Source organism: Eulemur rufifrons, chromosome 5, assembly GCF_041146395.1.
Source record: "Eulemur rufifrons isolate Redbay chromosome 5, OSU_ERuf_1, whole genome shotgun sequence".
Lineage (NCBI taxonomy): Eukaryota > Metazoa > Chordata > Mammalia > Primates > Lemuridae > Eulemur > Eulemur rufifrons.
Window position 1 is genome coordinate 3,299,993 of NC_090987.1, and position 21,541 is coordinate 3,321,533.

The window sequence follows — 21,541 nt, forward strand, 5'->3', positions numbered from 1 at the left end:
TGTCCTGGGGTTGGGTGGCGGTGGGGACAGCCCTCACTCTGGCCAGTGAGTGACACCCGAACTCCAAGGGTCCATGGCCTTTGTGGTGTGTCCAAAGTGCTCCTTGGGGCCAAGCGTTTGTTAATCTGATGTTGCGTAATTCCCGCAGCCTTCTGCCACTGAGCCAGCCACAAAACTAGTTAAACAAGCGAGTCAGAAAGAGAAGGTTCAGAAGCCAGTTCTTGAGGGGTAATGACAGAATTTATCAGGGCGAGAGCTTCCCGTCATCCCCGACCTGGGAAGGGATCAAGGTGAAATTCGGGCCGGGGCAGGCGGGAGGGCGGTCGGGACCGGCTGGCGCGTGACCCGCGCTGAATAAGCTTTTGTTAGGCGAACGCGGGCGCGGCGGCGTTCAGGGTCCCTCAGCTGTGACAGTTCCCCTCCGGGGGGGCGCCGGGCTCCCTCTTCGCTGCAGAAAGGCGTTTGCAGAGTCGCAGGAGCGGCTGGGGCGGGGCAGGGGGCGCGGGCAAGGGACAGGACGGTTCTGTGTGCCCAGGCGCCTAGCCCACTTCATGTAACCGCTGGGTTCGCGCACGGAAGCGTGCTACCCAGGTGACGTTGCAAACACATAAATACAGCTTTGGATGTGTCTGGTGCACGCTTGCTCCTCGCCGTGGGTAGTGGAAATGTTTAAAGAGTGCGGCCCCTTTTCACCCCTGAGAACGACTCCCGCGAGGTTTTGGCAGCCGGAGACTCGGTGGTTTGGTTCGGGGGTGCCCGTGGGAAGGGTCTGGCCGGGTCGCCCGGACCCCCGACCCTGCGCACGGCCCGGAGGAAACCCTAGCTCGGGTCCGACTCAGGGGAAGGCGGCGTCCAGCAGAGGTAAACGGTGGAGGATGGAGCTGCAGCCGAGAGCGCCGAGGGGTCCCGGGGACGGTCGGGTGGGGGCTTCTGCAGAAGGATAGAATGTGGCAGCCGCTCCCTGGGAGCCCACGGCGGGAAGCGGGGATCCTATCCGGCAATTAAAGATGTGCTGACAGAGAGCCAGGCGTGCAAAAAAGGGGTGGGGGTTGAATCTACCCGGATTCCTTTTAAACGGGGAGCTGGGCTTTCTGGGCAAAATGTGCAAAAAAAAAAAAAAAAAACCCAAGAAAGTGCAAAGGGTGGCTGCGGGGAGAGTTGAGCAGGGCCTACGGCGGGAGGACCCCCATCCACTGCCTCGGTTCGCGGGCTGTAGACGCCGGACGACCCCCAGGGCTAGGCGGGGAGCGGAGCCTGCCCCCTCCCCTCGCGCTGCCCCTCCCCCGCCCCCTCCCTGCCGCGCCGGGCTGAGCCGCGGAGCCACGACCCGAGCGCGGGACGCGGGACCCGACTGGGTGCGCGGGCGGCGGCGGGGCGCGGGCGCGGCCCGGCTGGCCATGGCGCGGGCGGCGAGCGCGCGGGGCCGGGCCCGGCGGCGCGGGCGGTGCGGGCGGTGCGGGCAGTGCGCGCTCCTCGCCTGCGCCGCGTGGACCGCCGGCTGGGTGCTGGCGGGAGCCCTGCTGCTCCGCGCGCACCCGGGCGTCCTCTCCGAGCGCTGCACGGACGAGAAGAGCCGGCGCATCCTGGCTGCGCTGGTAGGTCCCGCCGCCGCACTGCCCCGCGCCGCGCGTCCCGGGAGGGGGGATCGGACACGCTGCCCGCGCCGGGCCGCTGCGCTGCTGCGCCGCTGCGCCCCCCACCCTGGGGACTTGGATGGTGGTGGCACCCTCTGAGGGAAGTGGGGTCCGGACACGTGCATGGAATGCCAGAGGCGCAGGACCGGGTCTCCCGAACAGGGACTCGCTGGGATAGTCCCTCTGTGGGCGCGCGGGGAATGTTCTCCCCTTTTCGCCAAAATTGGTCCTTTGTCCCAAGACAATCTTCCCGTCCCTCTCTCTCCCACCACCCCTGAGTCCGAGCTCCTGAAGGAAGTTTGCGGGTGTGATCGAAGCCTGTGGGTCCCGATCCGAGTCTCCGGGATGCTCCTCGATGCCCGTGTCCCGTGTCGGGCGGCTGGGCTCGGGGCGCGCGCCAGTTCAGGGTTCAGGGCCGGCAGGGACTACGCCTCTATTTCTCGGGTCCCAGCGCTCTAGCTCAGCCGCCGTTCTGTGATTCCACCCTGGGCTCCCGGATCACCCTCCACCTTGCCAAGCCAGATGCAGGCAGCTGGCAGGGCCCCTGTCACCCCGCGCCCCAAAGCCAAGGCTCTCCGCGGTGGTGATCTGTGGGAAGCAGACACAGTGCGCTCCGGTGCGCAGAGCTCGCCGCGGAGGCGGCTTGGACTGGGCAGACCCTGGTCCTCGACAGCAGAGTCTCCAAACCCGGAGGGCCTTGCACCCAACAGCTCCTCGGCAGACCCCACAGTTAGGGAGAGAAAGAAACACTTTGGTTTTTGCAGCGTGCTGCGTGCGCTTGGCCCACGGACGCTGTGAGGCAAAATGCTCATCTTTAGTTGGGTTGAAACGTGGGTTGCTCCTTAGTCTGTGCATTTGGCTGGGACTTGAATAAAGGCAGGAACCCCTAAAAGGAAATCCAAGAAAGGGGAAGATAGCAGCGACCACTGCTAAATGATTCCAGTGATTATCCACTTCCTAAAATAACGACCATCTAAGCATTTGTTTTGAAAAGTGATCTATTTTCTAAAAAATCCTCCAGAAACACATGGGAAATTTTCAGTCCAATTGCTTACATATGGGTGGGCTTTTTGAGATTGTAGATTTTCACAAAACGTAGGAGCATGAAGGTTCTTAAAGGAAATGATTTTGTGAGACTGTAAAATTATTTTTAAAATAATGAGCCAAATATGCAAGCAGAAACAAGTCATGCTCCCTAATCGAATGTGACACGTGTCATCATGAATCGGCCACATGCAGGTGAGACACTCGTCACAGATTCTCTCCGTCCACCTGCCCTCCACCATTACGCTGAAGTTCTATCAAGTTTTAAGTTGCAAGAGCTCGTTGATTTTTCTCGGTAACTTATGTAAAAAATCCCTTTTTGTTCTCTTGTTTTTTTGGGGGGAGGGGCTGACTGACTAATTGTAGTAAACAGAAGTTGATGGGTCAGCTAGGAGGGAGCACCTATTTACAAATCTAATATAATAATCTTTTAGATTAAAAAACGAACTCCAGTTTCCATCTCTTTACCTTTGGTTAAGTGGGAAAAGGCCTAATGGAAATTGAATCGCCTGATATAATTTAAGTAATTGCAAATCATAACTTTCCCAGCATTCCAGGTCGTAAATTAAAACCGATTCTGTCCAGAGTCTGTGCCAGCCTGTCTTCCGCGGCGGCCACATGGGCTCGTTTCTAGTGTAAAGCTGGAGCAGCAGGTTCTGCCTCTGAAGGCCCTCCGTCTGCCCTGTTGCCAAAAGAATGATTTAAAATGCCGCATCGGTCTTCCTGAAAAGTTTCTGTGACGCTGTCCCAGGTGAGCCGGGTTGTCGGGAGCCCTGTTTGGACGCTCAGGCCAGGCCTGTTCGAGATCGTTATTCCTCACAGGTCCTCGGAACTTCGGAACTTCGCTCTCTCTCCCTCCGTCCCTGCCACAGCCCTTTCTAACGTCTTCATTCTGAGTTTGTTCATGTGGGACCTACACAGTGCCCTGGCTCAGCTCGTAAGGGGACACTGAACGGGAGCTGGAAGGGTTTAAATAGGACCCCAGTCTGCACTGTCCAGACGCCGCTGGGCCGCGGTGCCAGGCAGAGGTTGGCACCTCGGCTTCCAGGGACCTGAGCTGAATTGAGCCTCTGTCTCTAGCTCAGCGGCACTTTGCAATTCACTCCGCCTGGCTTTTATCCCTAAAAATAAAACTGGTTGTTAGTTTTCTGACTGGCCTCCAGACCCTCATTAGCTTTCACTCTGGATACTGGAGCCCAGAAGAAGCAATTTTGCCAGGGGAGCCAAGGGAGGGCTCCGGGCAGAGCCAAAGTCGCAGTGAATTCCCGGCCGGGTGGCATCTGCCTGTGTTCCCAGGCCTGGCGGGTGGCACTGCCTGTGTGCCAGGGGAAACCAGCTTAGGAGCTGGGCAGGGGACGGAGGTCAGAGGTCTGTGGGTTCCCCCAAGTCCCCCCACCCCGAGGGAGCCAACCACAGCACAGGGACAGGAGTCCCCAGTAGAGCCAACTTGAATTGTTCCAGAAAACTCAAGCCCCACGTCTTCGAGCTTTGGGTTCTCCCGGTCAGACCCCCCTGCTCCCCTTGACTGCGGCTTTCCAGCACCTGCTGTCATCGCCAACTGTGGACACTCGTGGACTTGACGCGGAGGTTTCCGGAGCCCCGCCTTTCCAGTGGGCCTGGCAGGGGGCCCAGCCAGGCTGAGGAGCGGCACGGTGCTGGATGGGGACAAGCCTGGCTTCGAGTTCTGCAGGCGGAGCCCTTCCCTCCAGGGCAGGAAGGTGCCCGCTGCCTGTTAATGCCTCCTGTGGGCCTGCGCTGGGCCAAGGTGTTTCACTCGTGTTGTTGCATTGAATTCTCTCAACAACCTCTCCGAAGTATTTGCTTTCTGTATCCCCATTTCACAGATGGCGAAACTGAGTCCCAGGGAGGTAAAGTAACTTGCCCTGCTTCCCACGGTTGGTATGCTGAGGGGCAGGACGTGACCCCGTGCAGTGTGACAGTAGAGGTGCCGTGGTAGTAAGTGGCTTCCGTAACAGTGGAAACCCTAAGTAACAACTCAGTGTGCTTAAGCCTTCCATGGTCTCCTTTGCAAAGCATCTCAAATATATCCCCACAGACGGTGTTATCCAGAAGGCTACTTAGGTGTCGATGGCGTTCAGGTTAGTGGCCGACATCAGAGATTCATTTTCAGTGGGACAGGCTCATCTTCCTTCATCGTGGGAGACACTGTCAGGGCCCCAGCTGGACTGCAGCGTCCAGGGCACGTATCCAGAGAGGTTTCCAAGCAGTGAACGACCCTCTCCCTGAGCGCTCGGCCGCCTCCCAGACGGCGCGGCGGGTACCGGTGGCCACGCTGCCTGCGCTGGGGCTCTGCGGTGCGCAGCGTGGCTGCGTGGGAGGGACACGGTCATGAAATATGAATGTCGCCAACTGCATAGGGACTTAATGCTCCTTAAAAACAAAAACAAACAGAAGAAAACCCAGCCCTTAGGCTTGACCTCCGAGACCCTGCCAGCACTTTCCTGGACTAGCTCGAGTGGACAGGTTTCGTTTCTGCTTGAGAACCGGGATACAAATTGTAGAGACACTGAGTGATAATTGCAAGGAACGCTGCTTACAAGAGCTGGAACTGAGCTGATGGGAACACTCGTTTGTGTGTGTGTTCACGTGTCCGTGAGAAACACAAGTCCACCATGAATTAATTCTAAAAACACACCAGAATTAACTACAATGAGACTTTAACTTGTTTTTTCAGTTTATTGTCACCTTGGATACGTGCGGATTTTATATGCACACACATTTAGGCACAGAAATGTCCTTGTCTTCAAGCTGGCAGCTGGGACATCCCCCATGCAGAGAAAAGTCTGATAAAGTCTGATTCAAACAATGGACCTAAATAAACCACTTTTACTGAGTTAAAAAATAGCTACTTAGAGAGGACATGCTGCTGTTAAATAATTCCACTACTGTCTCTAACATGACGATGTTTTTGATTACCTTTTACACTTGCAATTAGTATATTAACTTTTGAAAAAAAAAATGCCGGGTGAAGTTGCTTTCCGTGTTTGGCAGGCACAGACACACAAAAAGACCCTGCAAACACTGGTCACCAGCCGTAGTGGACGGATTTTCCATTCTATGTGAGAAGGGTAGGAACTGAAGTGCCAAGAAGACTTTGTCACGGAGGATGACAAGAAACAGCCTCGTGATAACTACACTTGTATACAGACGGCCTCTGACTTAGGATGGTTTGATTTAGGATTTTTCAAATTTATGAAGGTGCTTTGCATTCAGTAGAAACCATCTTGAGAACCCACACAGCCACTCTGCTCTTCGCTGTCAGTACGGTCTGTGTTCAACACATCACACGATGTTCAACATTAGATTGCAAAACAGGCTTTGCGTCAGGAGACTGTGCCGACTGTAGGCTAATGGAAGTACTTGTTCTGGGCACGTTTAAGGCAGATTAGGGTAAGCTGTGGTGCTTGGTAGTTTAGGGATATTAAAGGCATTTTCAACTTAACCACGGGTTTATCAGGACATGACCCGTGGTAAGCTGAGGAGCTGCTGTATACTTTTTAGTGCCTGCTGTGCTCTACTATAAATGATCTCGTATGACAAATGGGGTGACTGGAGTCCTGGAAAGTAAGGTTATAAACCCGGGAACCCGCCTGTGGTCGCTGGCCGGTCCCCGATTGGGCTGTGGTCACCCTGCTCCATGTCCTGCCCTTTCTAATACCCGGCGCCACAGCACGCAGCCAGCCGTGGGCGGGGCACGCTTGTAGCCAGTGTGCTGATCTTCAGAAAAACGGCCCAAATGGATGCTCCCTTCCAGGATCCGCAGGCCGAGTGCCAAATCCAACAATTATACCATGTGCAAAACATCTTGCAACTCCTGTTCAGAGTGGCCTTCCAAATTCACAGAGGCAAACCTCGTACAGATTTCACTCTAACTTCTATTGTATTTCGTTGACGTGCTGCAGCTTTGTGTAAAACCCTGTGCTGTGGGGACCGGGGGCGGCAGGGCACTCACACGGCCGCCGTGATTTAATGGGAGCTGGGCGCAGGGGAGGGAGGCAAGAATTTCCACTAAGGGTGGGGCCGGCTTCGGGGCCAAGGCTGATTTGATCCTTGCTGGGCAGGAAGCACCTATGTCAGGTGGGGACACAGGGGAATGGCGTTTTTGGCAGAACACCCAGGTGGTCACGTAGGTGTCTGCTGTAACTTAGCTCCCTGCTCCCCTGGACTGTTTCTGGTCCTCTGAACACACAGTGCTGCTTCGAAACCCTGAACCTTTGTGCAGGTTATTCCTGCGGCTGGACTGCCGTCTCCCTCATCTGCTAACTCCTCTCTCTAAGCTGAGCTCTGAGGACGCTTCTCCTCCAGGAAGCACACCCCCGCCCCCGCACTTCCCTAACTAGGGCTGGAGCGGGGAGGGAACTAGCATTGGCTGAGCCCACCGCTGGCCGGCACTGTGCCAGGGACTATGTGTCTGTGACCTTGTTGGACCTTCCCAAGTCTCCGGTGAGACAGCATCATCTTCCTCATTTTATAGATTTGGAAACAAGCCACACAGCCAGTGGGGGCAAAGCCAGTCTGCCCCAGAGCTAAGCCTCACCATGTTGCTGTGGTGTCATGTTCTGACGTCATGCAGGAGCCACCTCTGCCCTGGCAGCTGTAGTCAGGAGGTTGTCCATCCACTCACACACAGCTGGGCTAGCTGTGGAAAGCTGGGGTCGTTGATTGGCAGGTGGCGAGGTGGGGCTGATGCCAAGGCCTTGCCCATGGCCAGCCGCAGGCCTGGTGGAAGGGAGGTGGCTTTGTGGCCCTCAGGGGTCCCTCTCGGCCAATGGCAATGGTGGCTGCAGTTCAGGTGAGAAGAGTGAGGGTCCAGGCAGTCACAGTTGCTCCCTTCCTCGCTCCCCTGCTCACGGGCAGATGGAAGACGGGGCCCTGTGGTCACCGGCCGCACTTCTCCCTGGGCGTCCTCGCTCAGTGGCCGGCAGGACCGAGTCTTCCCTGTACCCCCCTCCCGGCACCCAGCGACTCTGCAGCTCCCAGCTCAGGACGGCCACCTCCTGCCACTCGGGGTGTCCGCTACCTGCCTGTCTTTCTCAGTTCTGTTCTGCACTTCCTGCAAAAGCACTTTTGATTAAATTACAAATGTGATAACACTATGAAAATGTTCATGGAATTGAATCAAACCATTTTGGATACCATATATTCAGGGTCTTTTGGATTTATAAGGAAATCAGGAAGCAATTTTTTTGCGTTTTCTTATCAAGTTTATTATAGAGACATGAAACTCTGTAAGTACCATATAAAGTAGAGAAAGAAACGCCCACGATAAGCAAAGTGAACACCCTGTGCTATTTCTGTCTCTCGCGTCTCCTTGCCCCGGGGCTGTCTCAGGGCCCTCCCTCCCTTCCGTCCTCCCTCTGGGGCAGACCACCTGAAACTCACCGAGTGGTCCCGGAGGACCCTGGCCGGCTGCCGTTTTTCCCACAAGGGGTGATATGGAAGCAATTATAAGCAAAGCCTGGTTGACACGAGGGTCCGGATCCTTCCATGCTCATTTCGTGACCCCACGCCTTGGAAAGAGATCCCAGGCGTAAAGCCAAAGAATGGCTTTTTATCAAAATTCTGTTAAGTTAAATTCCAAGAGGAACACAGCATGAACACGACTTCCCGTGCGTGTTAGAGCGGTTGGGGGTGTCCGCTAATACAGCTGCGTTACGGGGGTGGGTTTCCAGAGACCAAAAGCCAAGCCCCCCGCAAGCAGGGCGGCCTCGCTGGCTCGAGGATCGGGCTCACGACTTTCTGTCTGCAGGTCTCTGTGGCTGCATCGTGGTGTCGGCCAGCGTGGCACACGGAGATCTAGAGCCGGGGGCCGGCAGGAGCCCCCTCAGCGGGACGCTGGCGGGGCCGCTCGGACGGCGTGGCTTTGGCCTTTCAGGCTGTTGTCGGCTGACTGCCTGAAATAGTCTCAAAAATCTAGACACTTCTTTTAAGCAGTGGGAGTATTTCTTTCACATAAGGGCTTTGAACAACAAGCCTGTTTATAAAGGCCCCCAAATCCCTTATCTGACTTTTTGGGGCCAGGCGTGTTCTGGGTGGTAAAAAGATACTGTGTGACATATAACTTATATTATGCAGAGGGGGCAGCACTAGTAACCAAAAAGTTAATAATTCTGCAGTAAAATGTATATGAATTCACCTCAGATAGAACACATACAGACTCTAAATAGCCTCACATCTTTTCAGTTAGGCTTTGATGCCACAAGAGGCCAAATGAGCCATGAAAATCTGGTGGTTTTTGGAGTTTTTTGACTTTGGAATTATTCCTATGTCTAGGCACTGGGGGGACAGTTTTTGACTTCAAGGAGCTGCTTATAGTCTACTCGGGGTTGGCAAAGCACGACACACCCAGCCAGCGTCTGAACAGTGCAGAATCCCATATCGAAGTGTCCTTCCAGGGCCACCCCAGGCTGCCTGGCGCGAGTGTGGCTGTGGCTTCCACATCTCTCAGTGGCCCGTAGAATCCCCGTGCCGGGGAAGGAGTTGGAGGCCCAGAGCAGTTCGGTGACACGCTCAGGATGTCCCAGCATAGTCGGGGCCAGGATTCCACCTCTCTAGGTCTGGTCCAGCCCTTTGTCCAGGGCCCCTTGAGACACGTCTTCCCAGCTGGTCCTTCAGGTAACACAAGGAATAGGGTGAAAAAGCAACTTCGGGATTTTATGTTTGTCTTAGGACCTCATAGGCACTAGGATGACTCTCCTGTCTCACGGAGCCCTGTAAACGCTCTGGGAAGAAAGAGGGGCCGTTATGTGCTGATGTGCGAGGAAGAGACACTGCTGGGGGAAGGGGTGGGATTAGAAAATATGCTCAACTCCTAATCAAAGCGAGGCTTAGATTTTCTGTAAACGATACAAAAGGGAGGGGAGAGTGATAATCCCCTTTCCCTGCGCTCCTACCTCCCTCCTGCAGGATTGTGGGGCTGGGCCGTCCTCTTAGGGCACGAGTCAGCTGGTGGAGAGGGACACCGGGTCCCCACGGGGGCTCCATCCTAAGGTCCCTTGGAGTAGAGGACAAATGCCCAAGGGCTCCTGGGTGGCCTCCTCACCACCACCAGGACACAACACTCCTTCCACTTCCAGATTGCGTCCCCTGTGGCTCCTCCCCGGTGCCTTCTGCCCCCGACTTCACCAGCTGCGAGGCCTGCTCCGGCTCCCGATGCCATAGCGGATTCTCCTCCGAAGCTATGCAGTCCTCCCAGCGCCCATGGCTTTGTGGGCCGCAGCAGCTCCAGCTGGAAACAGCAAGCCCAAGGAATGTGCCCGCCGGGGGTCACTGCAGTGGTCCACCCCGGGGGCAGGCCAGGGTCCCGTCACTGCAGTGGTCCACCCCGGGGGCAGGCCAGGGTCCCGGGTCCCATCAGCTGAGGCCTGATGTAGCCGTTCTTAGACATGGGTGTTATGGCTCTCTGGGTGAAGCTGAAGTGTAGCCAGAGCTGAGAGCTACCGGCCTGGTCTGGGCCCTTCCCCTGACCTCGTGGCTTCAGGTTTTCCCAGGACCACCCAGGGGGATGTGGAGGTCCTGCTCCTCCTCTGCAGGTGTCCCGAGGCTGCAGACCTGGTCCCGGGCCTAGTTAAGTAGCATAGTGGCGAAGAGATGCTCGTTTACCTCCCCCGGAACGGTCTCTGCTGCTCTCATTACGAGGTTTCTCTCCACCGCTGGATTATAAGCGTCCTGAGGGCAGGGACCCACCTGTCCCTTTCCCCTCCCCCCTGCCGAGCGGTGGCACCGGCCCCTCCTCTCTTGTGACCAACTGTCCCTTCCTTCCAGTGCCAGGACTACCGGGGCGGCGCGCTCACAGGGGACCTCTGCGAGGACCTGTGTGTGGCGGGAAAGCTGCTGTACCGGCGCTGCCTGTACTACGAGAGGGGCAAGAAGGTGCTGCAGGCCGACTGGCGTGGCCGGCCCGTCGTGCTCAAGTCCAAGAGCGCGGCCTTCTCCAGCTTCCAGCCCCTCGGCTTGCTGGAGGGGGAGCAGGAGGAGGGCGGCCCAGATGTCCCGGAGGCAGAACTCCTCCTGATGGTGGCCGGGCAGGTCAAGAGCGCCCTGGGCCTGGAGCTGCCCAACAGCAGCCTGGGGCCGCTGTGGCCGGGCCGGCGGGGCGCGCGCTGGCGGGGCCAGCTGGCCAGCGCGTGGGCCCTGCTGCAGCAGGAGGAGTACGTCTACTTCAGCCTGCTGCAGGACTTGAGTCGGCACGTCCTGCCCGTGCTGGGCTCCTGTGGCCACTTCTACGCGGTGGAGTACCTGGCCGCCGGCAGCCCCCACCACGGGGCTCTCTTTCCCCTGGATGAGGCCACGGGGCCCCTCTGGGGTGGCCAGGGCCAGGCCAAGGCTGTCAGTGACATCGCTCTCAGCTTCCTGGACATGGTGAACCATTTCCACAGCGACTTTTCCCACCGCCTCCACCTCTGCGACATCAAGCCCGAAAACTTTGCCATCAGGAGTGACCTCACAGTAAGTGGACGGGGCGGGCTGTGCACAGGTGCAGACAGGCGGGTGGTGGCAGTGGCAGCTGCTGGCCTCGGGAAGCAGCCACTGCTCCTTCCTGCTGCCCCACACCCGCCACTCCCCCTCCTTCCCGTGCATGCAGAAAGAGCTCAGAGAACCTGCGTCTCGGGGGGGAATTGGAATAAAAGGAGCCCATCGCGGGGGCAGAGGGCCAGGCGAGGTCTGTCCTCCCTGAGGCCTGTTCTGGTTCCTTCAGAGCAGCCCAGTGGCTCCCTAGGCCCTCTCTGGAGGGTCTGTTTGCAGAGTGGGGAGAGCGACCTGTGGGAGCCGAGGACCCGCGGAGGAAGATGTGGGCGGGTGGCCCATGAGGGCTGTGTGCACAGTGGCGCAGTTTGGGGACACTGTTCTCAACTGCCCAGGCTCTGTGACGATGTGTTTCTTTTTCCAGTGCTTTTTTTCCTGGAGAGGTTCTAGTTAGTTTCCATTCCGTGTGAAGTATTTCTAGAGGGACAAATGGAGTTTTTGTGCCTCCAACAAGGAGGAACCTGACCGAGTGGAACTATCTGGGCAGATGCATTTTTATCTCCCGCTCTGGGGCAATGCAGCCACGTGAGAAATATGACAAGTCAGGAAAAAAAGCAGCAAAAGGGCCTTCAGGGTTTTATTATGAGACAATCCCCTTCCTGTCCCCCCAGCTAGGCTAAAACTGACACGTGCAGGTGCCAGCAGGTGAGCGACCAGCTGAGCTCCAGTCCCCTCAGTGCGCTGGCTGTCCTGGGGACTGGCTTGAGGTGGGGCACACTCCTCATGGTCAGAACATAAAGGGACAAAGGGAAGGTGCCATTACTGCCAGCCACAGGCCTCTGTGGCAGGTGGCACAGAGCGGCACGGCCTTCCGAAAGCAGCCTGAAATCTAGAAAACTAAAGTTGCCCCCAGTGTAAGTCCCTTCTGTGGCCAAGCCTTTGTCCCCATGAAGGGCACCGTAGCATCTTGCCCTCACTGCTTTGTCCTGATGCCTTGTGCCTGGCTGCTGGGGGTGACTCAAAGTGTGGAAGGGAAAGAGCTGGGAGGTTCCAGAAAGTTCTTGGAGGTTCCAGGAGGGTCCACATGCTGTGTAGGGGGCTCAGGGGAAGCTTGGCCCTGCCCACAATACCCTGAGCTCCACACAGCCTCCCAGACACTGTCCAGAGTTGGAGGGGGCTGCCCATGGCAGGACCTGCCGAGATGAAATCGCTGTCCAGGCCAAGGCGTCCCTGCTTAGTGAGCAGGAGGATTACATCATGGATAGGTGCTGTCCACCTCAGGGACGTCCTGGGACGTGACCACGCTGAGGCCTTGGGGAAGGAAGACGTGGAGTGTCCACAGACAGCCACATGGCCTGGCTCAGCGGTGGGCCGGTTCTTGGCACTCGGTCACTCGTCCATTCATCCAGCTACGGAGGCTGGGAGAGTGGAGGGGATGGTGAGGACATCTGCTTTATGGAGGATGCTGAGCGGGCACCGTTGGACGTTTTAATCTATACATTTGTTGATAGTCTCGTGACTGGTTTGTGTGACCCACCTGAGCTGTGTGTCCAGCATTTGCACACGACAGGCACGGAAGAGTTGCTCAATGAAATGACTGTGCACCCTGACCTAGCCTCAGACTGTGTTCTGCAGGCTGGGCTGTCCCCGCAGCTCTTGCCTCTGCCCCAGCCGTGGCTTGGGTGGGGACGGGCACGAGACAGGACCATTCCCTTCTCCGGTCCTGCCAGTCCCCACCTTCCGGCAGACACTTAGATCTTTTACCTGAGATTTCACAACTTTGAAGAGAAAACCAGCAGTATCACCAGAGAACTTGCTAGGAATGCAAATTCTCAGATCCTACCCCTACTCTGAAATCCCGGGTGGGACCCAGCAATCTGTGTTTTAAAACAAGCCTTCTAGGTGGTTGTGATGGGTGCTCAAGTTTGAGAACTGGTGAGCTCAGGGACCCAGCAGGGGTGTCCTGCACTTGAGCCCAGGTTGCCGTTGCCTTGGCTGAAGAAGGGGGCACCTTCCGGGTGCGGTGCAAGAACTGATGGTTCCAAGTCTTCATTCACCTGCAGGCCAGAGGCCCACGTGCAGGTCCTGAGAATTTATCCGATGGCTACAACTGAATCACCGGGAAATGTCATGACTTAGGCCCCAGAACTATTGCCAGCAAGGGGTCCTTCCGAACAGATGCAAGGCTCTCCTACTCCAGGGCCGCACTTTCCAGTGAAGAATGAAATAGTTCTCATTGATCCCTTTCTATTCTGATGCCAGAAGGAAGTTTGAAGAAGACGATGCAAGTTAGGTAATTCCATGCAGGAAGAATTTCATGATTCTCCTGCTATTAAGAAACATTATGCAAGTTTTGCTGTTTGTTTCGATCCTGTTCTGATTTTAGGTGCACAGCGTTAAGTTTACAAGAGCTGTAATCCACTCTAGGCCTTGCACTAAAAGTTAGAAAACAAATGTGGCTCTCCATGGGAGATGAGAGGGAAACCATCAGAAATGAGAAAGAGAAGTTGCAAGCAGCTTAAATTCTAAATAGGGGCCTGGAGGGGGCTGGGAAGATTGCCAGAAACTGTAGGAAGAAAAGAAGAGTCTTGTAGCCCCAATAATAAATTATAAAAACAATACATTTGCTAGCATAGCCCTTGTTCATTTGTAATATGTTAACCAGAGTAAATAATGAAATCAGCTATTTATTTTGGCTAAATAATGAGTTAGGAAAGATTGATTAAAATGATAAATTCTGTTTGCTGAATTAATAAGTAGGCAAAGCCCCTTAAGTAGGGAAAAGTTCTATGTTCTTTGTTTTCATTATTCTCCACATATTTTGAAATAAATTATTTTCCCTCCTGCTCTGTTTTACTAAATAATCCCCAAGAAACTTTATGGCCTTCGAGCATGAATCCTTCATGAAAAACTAAAAGCAAAACCCAAACCAGGGACTGTGCCTCCCACACTGCGCAGAACCGAGGAGGAAATTCACACCAGCAGACAGAGCCCTCTCTCGAAACGCCACCGCGGGGAGAGGCCAGGGCTGACAGCTCCACGCTGACCTGTGGAGGCCTGTGAGATGCCACTGACGCCGTCAAACTCGTCACGTTTTCTAATAGCTCTTTAATACCTCGAAGCTACAAACAACCTCATTTGGGCAGGTTCCAGATTTTCTCAGGTTTGAGCTCATCTTTTTTTGTTGCATCCAGGTGGTGGAGGAAAATCTGCATAATTTAGAGGTCATTACTTTTCCGTGTTTGAAGTCTATCTGGTTTGAAGCCAGGAAGTTAAATCTGAAACTCCAAGTCCTCGTGCTGACAACTCGGGAGTTGGTCCTGTGGGATCAGGGTTCCTGCAACTCGGTCCCAATTCGAGAACTTAGGCTCTGCCATTCCCCACCCCACGCCCGTGGACTCAGGTAACACACACCATAGAGAGGGAACGAGAGCGCAGGTAGGCACAGCTCACCTCGTTTCCACCATCACCCCAACAGGCCTGCCACCCGGAGGTAGCATCCTTTTGTTGCTTGTATTCATGAGGATAGATTATTTGTATCTTACAGCTGTCATCATTCTGACCCTTGAAGGTCAGAGACCAAAGTGGAAAAGCAACAGAGGGACATTTTTGGCCAGGCATGGGGCCTCAAGCCTGTAATCTCACCACTTTGGGTGGCCAAGGTGGGAGGATCGCTTGAGGCCATGAGTTCAAGACCAGCCTGGGTAATACGGAGACCTTGTCTGTACAAAAAAAAAAAAAATTAGCCAGGCATGGTGGCACGCACCTGTAGTCCCAGCAACTCGGGAGGCTGAGGCAGGAGGATCGTTGAGCCACGAGTTCAAGGGTGCAGTGAGCTGTGATTGCACCACTGCGCTCTAGCCTGGGAAACACAGTGAGACTCTGTTTCAAAAAACAAAAAAGTTTTAGAGATTCTATTTGTAAAGCTGAGAAAGTGTTTAAAGATGAAAAGTGATACTTGTGGTTAAGGTTCTTTTTGCCGCTAATGCCTTGCAGTGTCATCTGTGACAGTTGCTTGTGTAAAGGAAAATACATGTAATTACTTTTGGGGGAGAAAACTGCTCCCAGGGCGTAGCCAGGGCTTTTCCTCTTGGCTCGAGGGAGCTCTGTGATCCTGTGATCTGGGCAATGGCGCCCCCAACTCTGGGAAAAGGAGCCGCCAGCCAGGCTCCCTGTCCTCCCTGCTGAGCCCACGCGTGTCCCTGTGATAGCCGTGTGCTGTTTTGATTACAGGTGGTGGCTATTGATGTAGACATGGCCTTTTTTGAACCTAAAATGAGGGAAATCCTTGAGCAAAACTGCACGGGCGATGAGGACTGCAATTTCTTTGACTGTTTTTCAAAGTGCGATTTGCGAGTCAACAAGTGTGGAGCTCAACGTGTCAACAGCAACCTGCAGGTAAGCACCTGCCACAGCCGGGCGCGGGGACAGGTCGTGTCCCCCCTGTCATTTCTGCCCCCAGCGATGGAAATGCCCCTAGCAGAGCCAAAGGCAACCTTTCCACGCCTGATATGTTCAATAATGGAAGGACAGTGGGGGACAGGATAGTCACTTGTTCTTTGTTGCCTATGGCATCTACATAATTTCACGCACGTGCGCACACACACACACACACACACACACAACCCAGAGACCCACCCATCAAGGACAAGACCGAAAAGAGTGCAAAGCAGTCCTGAGGAACTGGTCGCTAGCGAGCTTGGGCAGACTCCGCAGCCCAGAGGGGCAACGCCAGTAGGTGGCCTGTGGCAGGAGAAGCCACGTCAGGGAGGTCGCGGCAGGTAGGGACCTGCCCAGCGCGGGGCATTCACATCAAGTCTGGCGGTACTGCAGTCCCAGTCCCGGGGTTGAGTTCCCCATCGGCAGGAAAACACCCCTCCTTTTTTGGCAGATGCTGTCCCTTGGCGCCCTCACCTGAGGCTCTCAGGTGGGGTGGATACACCTGGCCCACGGGTGCCGACTGTAACAGGAGGAGGCCCAAGGCGCTGCCAGGGGCCGGCAGTGTCCGCCCTCCGCCCCTGCCTGGCACCTGCCCTTGCTTAGCCTGGCTCTTGCCTGGCACTTTGCTGCTTTTTGCTTCTCCTATTCCCCCTGCTTCCCAGTGCAGCCGCCGCTGTCACCCGGCCTCTGTGCTCCGCAAACCCGGCAGGCCAGCGTGGCCCAGGGCAGACCTGACACGCAGATCAGAGCGGGGCGGCCAGAGGGGCACAGCATGGCGCTGCGGTGTCCCGTCATGGAGGACTGACTCTGGACACCTGCACAGCCCTGTGGTCCTCTGGTGGTTCCCGGCCAGGCCGAGCAAAAGCCCCGATTCTACCAGCCCAGAGTCTGCACAGACTTCCGGGCCAAGTTCCAGAGTCACAGGGGCTTCCCCTTTTAGGAAACTCCGAGCCATCAGAGGCGTCTCCATCCCAGCCTCTTCCGTGTGGTGTGCACTCACCTTGCTCGGTCCCTCCTGGAGGCAGTCTTCCGGAGTGGTGAGGACAGGATGATTTTCACTTAAGCGTCCACCGCCTTGCGATCCCACCCACAAAATGAGACCACATTTTGTGCAAACACCTGCCCTTTGCAACGTAACGCGAGTCCAAGGTTACGTCCCTCATATAGAAACGGGAGTTCTTACAGGTTCATTAAGAGGCAAGAGGAACACAAAGAAAATTGGCAAGAGAACAGGTGCCAAATACACAAGTGATGAAATCCAAATGGCCGAACAACTTGGAAAATTGTTTAATCTTACCATTCAAAGACACATTAAAATCCAATGATAATAAATTTAATTTACCCATTGGGAATAGTCATTAAAATGCTATTAATTAACAGTTGAGACTTCAGGGAAATAGAGAAGTGCCTATATCATTTACATGATTGTAATTTATATATCTCTCTCGAGGGTATGTAGCAGTTAGAAATATTCATGCTCTTTAGCTGAGCAATTTTTTTGTGCACGTATCTAATTATTACCTTTGAATAAAGTCTTAGAAATGAAACTACACTTTATTTAAGAATATGAAAAAATATGAAGCGTTAAGAGAAAAAAATGCAGGTTAGAAATCAGTATTTACAATATGATCCATTTTTGCCAAATAGTATATGACTGGAAAGGTAGATGCCAAAATGTCAAAAGCAATCATTCCTGGACAGCAGGATCACAGGTAACTTTCTCCATCCCTTGTACATTGTGTAAAATTTCTACTTTTTGAACTTAAAATTTTACTAAAATATCCCTACACTGCATAAATGAACAAGTCACTGGAATAGAATAAAGTATTTCGGAAACAGACTTAATGACACAGGGGCATTTAGTCTGCGATGACAGGGGCGTTTTAGGCCGGTGGGGGCAGCTGGTTGTGTGGTGGAGGCGGCTGCCGGGTGGGCACGACAGGGCACCTCCCTGCCTCACTCCAGGTTCCAGACACCGCAAATACATGTCAAAAACAAAATCTTTAAAGTACCAGAAAAAAAACGGGAGAATTTTAAATATTATTCTTGTGTAGGGAAGGCCTCTGTAAGTATGAAACAAAGCCGTAAGAGGAACCACTGGCAAATTTAATTGTCTTTCAGAAACAATTCACATTGGCAAAAACAAAATTACAAAAAAAAAAAAAATGCAAATTTAAAAGTTAAATGAGAAAATCTGCAGAATGTGTACATTTCCCATTACAGACCAGGAGTGGAGAGGATGGGGGATTATCCCCGGCTGCCGAGCTCAAGCAAGTCCCCCCAGGACTGTCTTTGCCAAGGTTATACCCACTCCCCAGGGCAGCACCTGGGATGGGCCAGTGGGGAAGGAGGGAGGGCCAGACGCCAAGCCTGCCACCCCTTTGCCTCCATGAGCGATGACACTGCAGGCCTGTCCCATGGAGGGTGGTTCCCGAGGACATCCCTCAACCAATCCCTGCAAACCTCCATCTCTGAGTCTACCTCCTGGGGAACCACCCTGAAGCAGGGGGAACTGTCTTTAAGATATAAAGAGCATCTACAAATTAATAAAAAAGGCCAACAACCTGATAGAAATCCAGGCAAAATATATAAACTTGATCATTCATTGAAATGGAAACACAAATAGCTTCAAATACAAATGAACCCATTTTCACCCATCTGTTGGTAGAATGAGAGTCTGTGACACGTGTTGGTTGGGGCAGTGGAAGGACAGGCATTCTTGGACACCTTGCTGAGGGAGGGTATATTGGTACAACTTTTATGGGGTCAATTTAACAATATCTATCCAAACAAAAAGTGCATATACCCTTTGACCCAGAAATTCAATTTCTAGAAATTTAGTGTCATGCCCAAAATGAAATGATGTATATATGCAAGATATTTACTGCAGCATTGTTTATATAGCAAAAGTTAGTAAACAACCCCAGTTTCCATTGGGGAACTGGTTAAAGAACTTACAGTACATCCACACATTTGAGATGTAGCCATTAAAACAAATGGAACATACTTATGAGAAATGATTTGGAGGGATCTCCCCAATATTTGGTTAAATGGGGATGGAATTTGTGTAAAATATAAGGAAATACACGTATAGGCTTGTACAGGCATAGACTCCGTCGAGAAGGCCATTCACAGAAGCAGTCACCTTGCAGAGTGGATAACTGAGTGTCCAGGGTGAGTGGAGACTAAGATTACACTATATCCTTAAGGACATTTTAAATTGTGCACATGTGTTCTCTATCCAAAAGAGAAACAAAATAATTTGTTTTGTAAAGGAATCCTCGCCTTTGCAGGGATTGGGAAAAGCAAGTTGAAATTATTTGTCCTCTGTGAAACTAGCTCTGTACAATGGCGGCATTTGTTCAGTGAGTCTGACGCAAAGTGTGATGTAGAAAAGTAAAGCATTACTAATTACGCAGCGTCTAGGCCAGGTCTCCCACCCGGGGTGGGGAGTCGGGCACTGGGAAAGCTGTAAAACAAGTAACACGTTGAAACTGAGAATTTCAAGTGCTCTTCAGCAGCAGTGAATTTCACACCCTATTAGAATTATGAGAGAGTGGCTTAATTTTCACTTCTGCTCCTAGAATAAAATCCTTCAAAGGCTCCTAAAACAGCCGTATGCCTGCAGCCTTTCCCCTCCAATACACCTTCTTTTCATGAGCCTTCAAGTGCTGAAAGATCATAGCTCATCCATGCACACTGCTTCTCCCCGACATGCCACGTGACCCTCGGTGTAGCCTGGGTCGGTGGCAGGGTCGTCGTCATCGTCACTAGACCAGCCCGTGGGGAGGAACCCCCCCCACAGGTGCTGCTGCCCTCGGGCCTGCGGGGGCCACTCGTTACGCAGCAGCAACTGCCTGTGACCTGTGCTCTCCTTCCCCCTCATTGGGTGCCACCCAGAGCTTTCCCCGTCTGCGGTGGGGTAGGAACGGGACTTGCCACCTCACACCTCCTCTGCGGGGTGGTTTGTTCACAGTGTGAGCGGTGCAGCTTCCAGAAGGGGGCGCTTGTCGGCGTCGCACAACGGCTGGGAGCCCCCTGGACCGCAGCGGGAGAAAGGCGAGTCCGTGCAGAGCCCGCTGCGGGCCGGGGAAGCTTCTGCGGCCGATTAGCTGCCCGGATTAACCGCCCACCCTGCTCTCCCTCAGGTCATCTGCGACAAAATATTTCGCCACTGGTTTTCCTCGCCCCTCAAGAGCTCCGCCGTCTCCTTCCCGCTGCAGCTGCAGCTGCGGGAGGCGGTGCAGGAATGCGCGGACTCCCCGAGAGCAGCCCCCAGTGTGTTCTGGAAGCTTCGCCGGCTCCTCCAAGCCACGCAGAGGGAGCTGCAGGGGGCAGAGAAGTAGCCACTTTTCTGGCCTTAAAAATGCTCGCACGGGAGCAGTGACCGTCCAGTGACTCTTTCTGCGGTTGTTTAAAGAGGAGACGTTTTCACGCTGCAAACGAACGATCGCCGAGATGCCGCCACGCTCTCCGCAAGCGCGAATCGCTGGCGCTGCGATCCCACTTCGGCTGCGGGAATGTGGCCACCCTCGCTCCGTCCTGGCTTGGTTCACTCTTGTTTCAAGATCCCGCCTGGCCTCTGACCTGTCACCCTGTGTGACATGAAACGAGGAAGCGGGTACAGAGGTTTACTTTCGCAGGCCTCTTGGCCCCAGCACGCACTCACTCTCTCCAGAGAGCGCTGTTCCTGCCTCCCGGAGCAAGAGTTCTTCGTATACAGCGCTACCATGTTAAAAAAGTATGTGTGTGTCTGTAAATGGGTGAGTGTGTACAAATAAGTGTGAGTGTATCCACACATGGGTGTGCACAAGTGTGTGCCCACGAGTGTGTGTGAATGTGAGTGTGCCTAGGCAAGAGTGTGTTCATGTGTATGAGTGTGTCTGTGTGTGCACCAGTGTGAACGGGTGAGTAGTGTGAGTGTGCATACATGTCTGAGTATGTGCACATGGGTGAGTCCGTGCATGTGAGTGTGTGCACGTGAGTGCGTGTGAGTTGCACAGGAGTGTGTGCATGTGTGTGTAAGCAGTTGAGTGTGCGGGGCGTGTGGTGTTGGGGTGGGGGAGCTGGGTTTTCTAGGGTGTCCTCTGGGACAACTTGCCTACCCAGCAAAGAAGTTACCTTTCTTATTGTATTATTAAATACAATAAAAAAAAGTTGCATCTTTAGGGAATGTCATTCGCGTTGAAGAGTGTGTAATGGTAGCTGATAAGTGTTGTCATCTGGCAGAATCCGCCGACTTTAAGGGTTTGTCTCAGGGAGCCTTCTCCGCTCACGGCCATGCATCTTCCTTGCGCGCAGGGGCTGTGGGTTTGCTTAGTGCGGTGCTGTCACGCCACTGGAGAGAGACTTTAAAGTAGAGCGAGTGCTGAGGTCAGCACCGACTGCAGTCAGGACCAGAGACCAGCACCTTTCCTTTACTGACTGAAGACTGAGTCACAGGCACTTTGGGGACATGTGTCTCCAGGCCACACTCCAGGGTTGCCCCTGGGCTCACCCTGAAAACAATACTCGGGTACCAGGATGGCACGAGGCCCCCAGCTCTGAAGTCTGCCATCCCAGGAGACTTGCTTGAAGGCCACTGTGGCCTGCTAGCCCTGTACCCTCTTTATCACCATGGGCAGTTTTCCAAATGACACTGAATTTCTCAAGGGCTCCCCTTTCATCAGGTGTAGGAGACTCCCTTTGTGTTCTTTGGTGGGAAGGTGAACCTATGTCAGTCATTCTTGTGGCAGAAGGAAATTAAAACCCCAGTTTGAGGCACAGGCCTAAGACCAGCGGGTTAGTGGATTCCAAGGGAACAGCGGCTTTGGAACCCGAGTGAAGGCTCCCATTGCACCGGCGCTGCACTAGCTGCCATTGCTTTTCCGGGTGACGAAGGGCTCACTTGGAACCAAGGTCACCTTCTGGGCAGGTTCTTCATGAGCAAACATGTT

At 54.0% G+C, this 21,541-nt stretch overlaps 1 protein-coding gene across 2 annotated transcripts; it reads left to right on the forward strand.

The window, feature by feature from the left end:
- The first annotated feature begins 221 nt into the window (after positions 1-221).
- On the forward strand, positions 222-20,742 carry DIPK1C (divergent protein kinase domain 1C). Of its 2 annotated transcripts, none has more exons than XM_069467869.1 (4): positions 222-290; positions 10,464-11,147; positions 15,399-15,563; positions 19,754-20,742. In XM_069467869.1, the coding sequence occupies exons 2-4, from the start codon at positions 10,713-10,715 to the stop codon at positions 19,949-19,951; spliced, it is 798 nt and encodes a 265-aa protein (XP_069323970.1). In that variant the 5' UTR covers positions 222-290; positions 10,464-10,712; the 3' UTR covers positions 19,952-20,742. The 2 variants fall into 2 exon arrangements, with proteins under 2 accessions (XP_069323970.1, XP_069323969.1); XM_069467868.1 differs by lacking the exon at positions 222-290 and adding an exon at positions 1,398-1,595.
- Positions 20,743-21,541: the final 799 nt, after the last annotated feature.

Bases quoted from the DNA above. Each gene is read 5' to 3' on its own strand.
- DIPK1C (XM_069467868.1), top strand. From the start codon at position 1,398: ATGGCGCGGGCGGCGAGCGCGCGGGGCCGGGCCCGGCGGCGCGGGCGG. The intron at 1,596-10,463 runs GTAGGTCCCGCC...CCTTCCTTCCAG, and splicing joins GGCGCATCCTGGCTGCGCTG to TGCCAGGACTACCGGGGCGG. The intron at 11,148-15,398 runs GTAAGTGGACGG...TTTTGATTACAG, and splicing joins CCATCAGGAGTGACCTCACA to GTGGTGGCTATTGATGTAGA.